The 8,148-nt window shown below is 41.5% G+C and overlaps 1 protein-coding gene across 4 annotated transcripts in view; it reads left to right on the forward strand.

Moving 5' to 3' along the window:
• The window catches only part of CUNH12orf75 (chromosome unknown C12orf75 homolog), a 113,374-nt gene that overhangs the window by 73,434 nt on the left and 31,792 nt on the right, over positions 1 to 8,148 (forward strand). Inside the window, exon 1 of one of the 4 annotated variants that reach the window (XM_069099400.1) lies at positions 1,580 to 1,863. The exons of the other annotated variants lie outside the window; for them this stretch is intronic. Coding sequence (XP_068955501.1) covers positions 1,818 to 1,863 — 46 coding nt within the window. The 5' untranslated portion in view covers positions 1,580 to 1,817. Of the gene's footprint in view, positions 1 to 1,579; positions 1,864 to 8,148 lie in introns of those variants that run through there. 4 annotated transcript variants of the gene reach the window in all.

The raw sequence follows: 8,148 nt of genomic DNA on the forward strand, positions 1-8,148 counted from the left end.
AAGGACAGACATGCTTTTTAAAAGTGGGAAACAGGAAGTTCTCCTTGGATTATTGGTTTAGATATGTCACAGTGTCTTTAACTAATAGCAAGCCCCAGTGTGCAGCTCTCAGTGAGGAGGTGACATGTATCCCAAGGTATTGGGGAGTGGAAAAGGAATTGGTTCTTCTAGGCGCTTGTTCACATCTGTTCTCACACACTATACAACATACAGATGCAAAGGATACACACCCCATATACATTCACCATATACCTACATATGCACAGACCATCTAATTCACAAATACTGTAACACAATTTATACACACACAGATTATACATACAATACACACTAATTATTTACCTGCTCCTAAATCTATATGCAGAGGATATGTGTACATCACCCACAACATACATGTTACATACACCCAGATAATATATATACATGATACAAATACACAAACTAAAAGTGTTGGACTCAAAGTCAGAAGTTCTGAGTTTGAATAACGGCATCAGCTCTGGTGAATCATTTACCCTTTATAAGCCTTGATTACTTTATGAACAAATTGGACTAGATGAGTTCTCAGCTCTTTTCCAGATTGAAATCTATGATCCTCTGACCCTTCTACATGAATATCACAAAGACAAGATATTCACAGTCTGTATACTAAGGTCAAACCCACAAAATGCACTCTCACAGAATCTACACATGTGAACACATGTATGCCATATATCCACTAGCATACAGACATGACAAAGATACAAACAGAGACATAAGCACACAAGCTCACAAACCACAATGCTATCACTAGCACATACATGCTATCCATGGGCACCATGTACCTACCACTCTACAAGACAACTATGCTATGGCAATAACACTTTAAAATTTGCAAAGTGCTATACAAATATTTTCTCATTTGATTCTTCCAACCACCCTGGGAGGTAAGTGCTATTATCATCCCCGTTTTACAGTTGAGAGAGCAGAGGCAGACAGAGGTTAAATGATTTGCCCAGAGTCACATAGCTAGTAAGTGTCTGAGGCTGGGTTTGAACTCCTGCTCCCAAACTCTACCTAACATAGAAGTCCTGTACACATAATTCACCCCTACTACCACATACACAGACTTACACATGTACCCACATAGACACAATGTACATGCATTAGACACAGAAACCACACATGCTACCACGCCCATTTCCTCACACACACTCTAGGCACACAGACACACATGTACAGTCAACACATCTATAAATTTGCATATTTTACACATATTCAGTATATACGGAGACATAATGCACCCACAATACACATGACCAACACACTCTCCTTCTCCCACTCACATATACACACGTCCCCACCCGCTCTAGACACACGCAGAAACCACGTATATCCACGAGGCGGGCCGCGTTGCTCCCTCGCTTTAGTCTCCCAAGGCACCCCTGGGTCTCCATCCCCCCTCCTCCCCAAGCGGGGGCCGCCCCCTCCATCTTCAAACTCTGGGCCCTTCTCTGCCAGAACCAATAAGGGGCCGCGGAGCCTCGGATTGGCTGGCGCCGTTCCCCGGGCGACGGGGCGCGGCCCGGGCTTCCCTGCTTCCCTGACCATCTGTCTGAGCTGAGCCAGAGCCGGAGCGGGAGGGAAGTCCTGGGTCCAGGGTGGGAGGCGGCTGCGGCAGCGACAGCGGCAGCGGCGACGTCTCTCTCCATCCTTTCCCTCCCTCCAGTCTATCCCGGCCCCTCCTCCCCCTCCGCCGCGGCCAGACACCGCCCCGCCAGACGCGTCCTGGTCCAGATCCTGGTCCGGGTCCCGGAGCTAGCGGAGCCGGAGCCGGAGCCATGGGCTGCGGGAACTCCACAGCCACGAGCGCCAACGCGGCCCGAGGTGAGACGGGAGAAGGAGGGACCCTCAGCTGCATTCTCACCCTCCCTCCCATCCGACAGGCAGGGAAACTGAGGCCCAGGGACCGGGAGGACCGGGAGGGAACGCAGCATCCAAGGTCACCCCCGGGCAGGACCAGAGCGGGGATTCGAACTAAAACCACAGTAATCAGGCTCTGTCCTATACTAGCCGTGCGACCTTGGGTAAGTCACTTACCTGCCCCTGGGTCTCAGTTTCCTCCTGTGTAAAATGAAGGGGTGATATTGGATGGACTTCGAGGTCTTTTCGGGCTTTAAAGCTCTAACCTTTCGGTCACTCAGTTTTCTCATCTGTAAAAGAAGGGGATTAGACTAGTCTCTGAGGTCCCTTTCACCCTTAGAGCTGTGACCTCTTCGTGCCTCACTTTCCTCATCTGTCCAGCTCTAGATCTAGGACCCTCTGATTTGCTGATTCCAAGTCCAAAGGTTTATTCAATGCACCATTTTTTTTTTTTTTGCTAGGGATGAAAAGAAAATCGTGAAGAAGGTTACAGAGGTACCCATCCTCTTTCCTTTAATTTTTGGAGGGGTTTCTGAAAAGACTCAAAATTGCATTTCAGGAGCACTGGGTTCATGGCCTCCGGTGGGAGGTGGTTTGCTGGCAATGAAATTATGGATTGGGAGGCAGAGGCACTGGGTTTGAGAGTAACCTCTGTGCCTGAGCTATCCTCTGCTTGGGTGATCCTGGACAAGTTACTTCTCCTGGTAAGGTCTGGTTTGATGGTTTTAGAGTGGGAAGAAGATTTTAGAAAGTACAACACTTTGTATATAGTAGGCACATAATAAATGTTTATTTGAATTTCAAGTTATTTCCCTAGTATTCCTCTTATTTTTCACAAGGGGAAACTGAGGCCCATAGAAAACAAGTGATTTGCATAGGTTCATCCATGTAGCAAAATAAGAAGACAATCGGCTCTTGACTCCAGCTTCTTTCACAATGCTCTGGGCCTCAAGTTTCCCCATCTGGAAAACAAGGGGATAGAATCAGTTACCTCTAGCTTTACTTCCAACTGGAAATCTGTGATATATGACCAGTCAGGGGTGGGAAGAGGAAAATTTGGTGTCTGAGATTAAAGATTGAGAGTTTCCCCCTAATCTGAAAATCCTACTGGAGAAAGCAGTTCCTTCTTCATCCCCCTTCCCATTCTTCCTCATCCCCCCCCAAGCATACACACTCTTGCAGAGACTTGTGTTTCTCATACCCAAGAGCAGAACATTACCTTCCTTGAAGCCAACACTGGAAAAGTACAGCAGAAGAACCCAGGATGATTTTGGCAGGTGAAGGGTGGGTAGGATTAGGAGAAATCAGAGGACAAAAAAATGACTTGTCAGCACTCCTGCTGACTGTGAAGATTATTCTCTTACAGTAATGGGGTGAGAAGTGTTGATAGTTGGGAGATCAGACTTTCTGGAAAAGGTAATTAACTAAGTAGGGAAAATTCTTGGGGTTTTGATTAAGAAAGAAGGTTTGAAATATCAGGGTTTTATTGGGATATGAACAAGGTGTGATAGAGCTTTTAAAAAATTAACAGGGACTTGCTGTTAATATTTTTTTATTTAAAACATCTGACTAACAATTCTCTTTTAAACACTTGTTTTGGTTGGCAGAAGTCTTCCACAATCTTGAGGGCCAGCCAACTCATGTGTCAAGTGACCTCTCCTCAGTTCTATCCCTCCTACTTTCTGTAACTAGCCTCTTAAGATTTCTGATAGGCAAGGTCTGCTTTGGGTAGTATCTACCCATCTGACCTATTTAATTTCCTCTTTTGATGACTGTTTTTATTTCATTTCATTCATATATGTCAAATGCCATATTATAACCTGTCCAATATATGCAAATAGCTGCCTGCCCCTGGAGTGTTCCACTGGTAGCCAGTTGAGAGCTCTGCCAATGATTTTGTGACCTTGGGCAAGTCATTTAATTTAATTCACTCCAAAGAGTTCAAGATACAGTGAAAAACTCTGACACTTATTTTTTAAGGTCTTTAATAGGATGAACTCAGCCACTTTGCCAGTTAATTGGAATAAAAAATTCCTTGTTGTTATAAATGATTACATATCTTGGTTCTAACCCGATAAGAAAGGAGGATTTGGGGTCCTTTTTGGTCAGGATCCAGAATCTATAGGAAATTCTAGTTTTAGAGAAGTAGTTGAACCTAGATTTTAATATGTATAAATTGATATAATAGCATCACTGTTATAATCTTTACTCATTGATAAGAATCTTAATTCCATCTCACTGCCTGTTAAATTTCCAGTCTTGTGGCTTTCAGGAAAACATTGGGGAGTGGTTATCCTAGGGTTATATAACAGTTCGAATGATTATCTCAGAGCATGGTGCTAATGAGACCCCATTTGATCTCTAAAGGGGCCTGTTAGCTATATGAAAAAAAAATTGGTTCCAGGGCCTCACACTACACCCCTGATGTTGGCTGGCTTTCTCACACTTGCGTGCCCTTGGCCACCAGGGGAACTGGGTGAAAAAGTATGGATGACTCAGTACAAACTCATCTTACTACACTTCATTTTAGAAAACCAAAAATTTTTAAAACATTCATGGTGGTGATTATTTGCATTATAAAAAGACAAGCGATTAGTTCCCATAAAAATAGATCTAAAGCAATATATTTGAGTGATTTTTTTTAGACGATTAATTAGTAGACTGACTTGGAAGACAAAAAACCTCCCTCCCAGTATGGTTTTATTGCTGGGAATGACATACAAAATAATGGGTCCGTCTACTTTGCTTTTCCATTTGACTTGCAGCTGAAACCTTTATATTTCATTTCTCCCTCTCAGAATGTGAGCTCCTTGAGAGCAGAGACTTTTTTTTCACTTTTTTCTTTGTATCTCCAGGATTTAGCATAGTGCTTCACACATAGTAAGTCCTTAAGAAATGGTCATTCATTGGGGTAGGGAGAGAATACATTTATAGATGTGTGGTAGGAGCCACTTCGAGTATCAGTCAAAAATGATGATGTTATTTGTGAATTTGTAAGCTGATGGGAAACTGATTTGAGTTATAGAAATGTGGTTTGCAGAACTTTTAAAAAATCTATCCTCTAGGATGTGAAGGGAAGCACATTTTTATTAGGATAAGGATCCAGAGTATCAGTCTTGGTGAGTAGGGCATCAGCTTCTGTTGTTGTTAGTGAAGGACGACACACATAAAAGCACATTCTTTCCTCCCCTCGTTTTTGATCTGCCAGAAATGACTTTCTATCCAAAGAACAAGATAGGGAGTCCGCTCTGTGTAACATGAAGGAAAAACACAGTGAGTGGAGAGTTTGCACCACCTCTTTGATGAATTTGCCCTTGCATCAGAGAAGTCACTTCCCAAACATTTCCCTGCTTGAGAATCCAGCTGGCTGACTGGCTTCGGGGTTTGTTCATCGATGCTTTGATGTCATCGTTGGCTGGTGGTAAGGAATTTGTTTCCAGAAAGGAAATGGGCCACGATGAGAAAAATAAGATGGAAAAGAAAAAGAAAAAGTACAACATAGAAATGTGGATGTTCTTCTTGCTTGAGAGTTTTATCATAAATGCCAAGTATTAGATAAGCGTTTATATGCTGTTATTTTGAGGCCTCAAAAGTACATGAAGCAAATTAAATAATTGATCTTATTCAATAGGTAGAGCACTTGTACCGGAGTCAGGAAGAACTGAGTTCAAATTCTACCTCCGACATTTAATAGCTGTGTGACCCTGGGTAAGTCACTTAACTACTGTCTGCCTCAGTTCCCTCGATTGTAAAATGGCAATAATAATAGCAGATGATAAGAGCACCTCCCTCCCAGGGTTGTTGTACAGATGACATAATATTTGTAAACCTGTTAGCACAGTACGTGGCACATAGTAGGTTTTACTTCCTTCTCCCTCTGCCCTCTGAATTAAAAAAAAACAAACAACCTTTAAAAGTCTTAAACTGCCCTAAAAATCAGATGGTTTGAGATTGATAGTTATATATCTAGAAAAGTTATAGATAGATAGATAGATGGATGGATGGATAGATGTTCTAGAAAACTCTGCACTTAATTTTCAAATACTTCCAAGTACATGAGCAACCATCATTATGATCATCATCAAACCCAACATTTATTTAGCACTTTATGGATTGCAAAATACTTTAAATATATTAGCTCTTTCAATCCTTACAACAACCCTAGGAGGTAGGTACTACTATTATCCCCATTTTACAGAGGAAGAAACTAAGACAGAGAGTGATTAAGCATCACTCACTGCATCCCAGGCCATTGCCAGTCTGGACTTTTGTCTTGCCACTGGGCTCAGATGACTCTGGAGGAGAGAGTGAGGCTGACGATTGTTCCAAGCTCTGCCTCACATCGATCCAATTCACACACAAGTCAAGACATTACTCATTGTGATGTAAATGGTTCTCTTCTAGAACAAAGTACAGACAACACCTGGTAAGTTCTGAATTAGGATTTTAATTCAGCTCTTCCGGTCTCCAAGTTTCATGTTCTGTCTACTGTGCCACCTGGCTTCGATAAAGATTCTTCTACATTAGTTTTAGAAGCAGGCATCTCCTCCTCCTCCTCCTCCTCCTCCTCCTCCTCCTCCATTTTGGAGGGCAATTGGGGTTAAGTGACTTGCCCAAGGTCACACAGCTAGTTTTTTTGGGTTAAGTGTCTGAGGCTGGATTTGAACTCAGGTCCTCCTGACTCCAAGGTCAGTGCTCTATTCACTCTGCCACCTAGCCGCCCCCAGGTATCTTCTTTTTTTAAAAAATAAGTTTTATCTTTGTTACATTTTTTAATTTTTAGAAACATCTCTTTTCAAAGAAAGCATACAAATTTTTTTAAATGTCTCCCAAATATAGATCAGTTGGAAATCTTCCTAAGGAATCATGGATAGCTTTTCATTCTCTTCCTTTCTCCTCCCAGCCCATGTCATTTTTTTAGTCAATTGAGGCAGATTTGTTTTTTCCTTATAGTCCTATTTTACTTTTGAAATGAAGAATAAATAACATTTATGCCGTGTTAATCTCGTGTACTATACAACCTACAGAAATGAAGATACCAATACTGTGCTCAAGAAAAGAGTCAAGACACCAAAGACAAGTGACTTGAACAATTCATGAACTAGATAGCCACTGCTTATGTAGTTCGCCATATATATTCACCGTAGTTGGTCAAGATGAAGTTGTCCCTAAAAAGATTTCCATGAGTTTGTTATTACTTTACACTCATTTATTGAACATTAATGCACCAGGCACTACATTAGAAAGCGTTTGGGAACAGGCAAGGGAAAGAAATAGAAATATCTAACATTAGAACAGTGATGGATTTGGAGTTAGAAAATCTGAATTGATCTTAGCGACCACTGGCCCATCTGGCTTACTTCAGGTGAAGTTCTCTAAGCCCCGACTCCTGGAAAATGAAGGGGTTGTTCTATTTAATCTCTTAGGGTTCTTCCAATTCTAAAATCCCAAGATTCAATTCCCTGTCTAGAGGAGTCAATAGTTTAGTTAGGGAGACTAAAATCAAAACGAGAAAGCAGTATATTAACCAAAGCAAAATAGCTCAGTATAAATTGAATATCAAGGAAGGAAGCATTTATTATATACCTACTATGTGGCGGGCACTGTGCTAAATGTTTTACAAATATTATCTCATTTGATCCTCTCACCAACCCTAGGAGGTAAGTACTATTATGATCTTCAATTTACAGTTGAGGAAACTGAGGCAGACAGGTTGAGTGACTTGTCCAGGGTTATACAGCTGGTAAGTGTCTGAAGCTGTTTTTGACCTCAGGAAGTTAAGAAGCTCAAAGCTCAAGTAACCTTAGGATTGGGCTTCTCCATGCTTTAGAAACCTTTCTTCTCTATCTTCAATGCTATCATCTAGCTATTGTAAGCACTGAAGGGACCTCATTCATTGTAGTGACCAAGACAGTATGAATTGGGGAAGTTTTCCCAAAGGAGCTGAGTTTTCAACCTAGGTAGAATTGAGAGCCACTATAATCACATGCATTCAGATAAAACAGCTAAAACACTCTGTTTCTTAATGCTTTAGAATATTATCACTTTCTGGGATTAGGAAATAGCTTTCCCCTAACTTAGAAATGCACTGTGAAGGCTTGGTATCTTTATGGAATGTATTTTCTTTTTAGTGACTTTTGAAAATGCAGTTAATTAGCTTGACCTTTCCTTTGCTTTGTCTATAAAAATGTCTTGGTTAAAGAATCAATTTAAAAGTCATTACATCTGAGAGAGGAATTACACCTCTGC

The sequence above is a fragment of the Petaurus breviceps genome, unplaced genomic scaffold (assembly GCF_028583685.1).
Source record: "Petaurus breviceps papuanus isolate PSGF00001 unplaced genomic scaffold, PetGlider_PUasm1.0 379, whole genome shotgun sequence".
NCBI classification, from domain to species: Eukaryota; Metazoa; Chordata; class Mammalia; order Diprotodontia; family Petauridae; genus Petaurus; species Petaurus breviceps.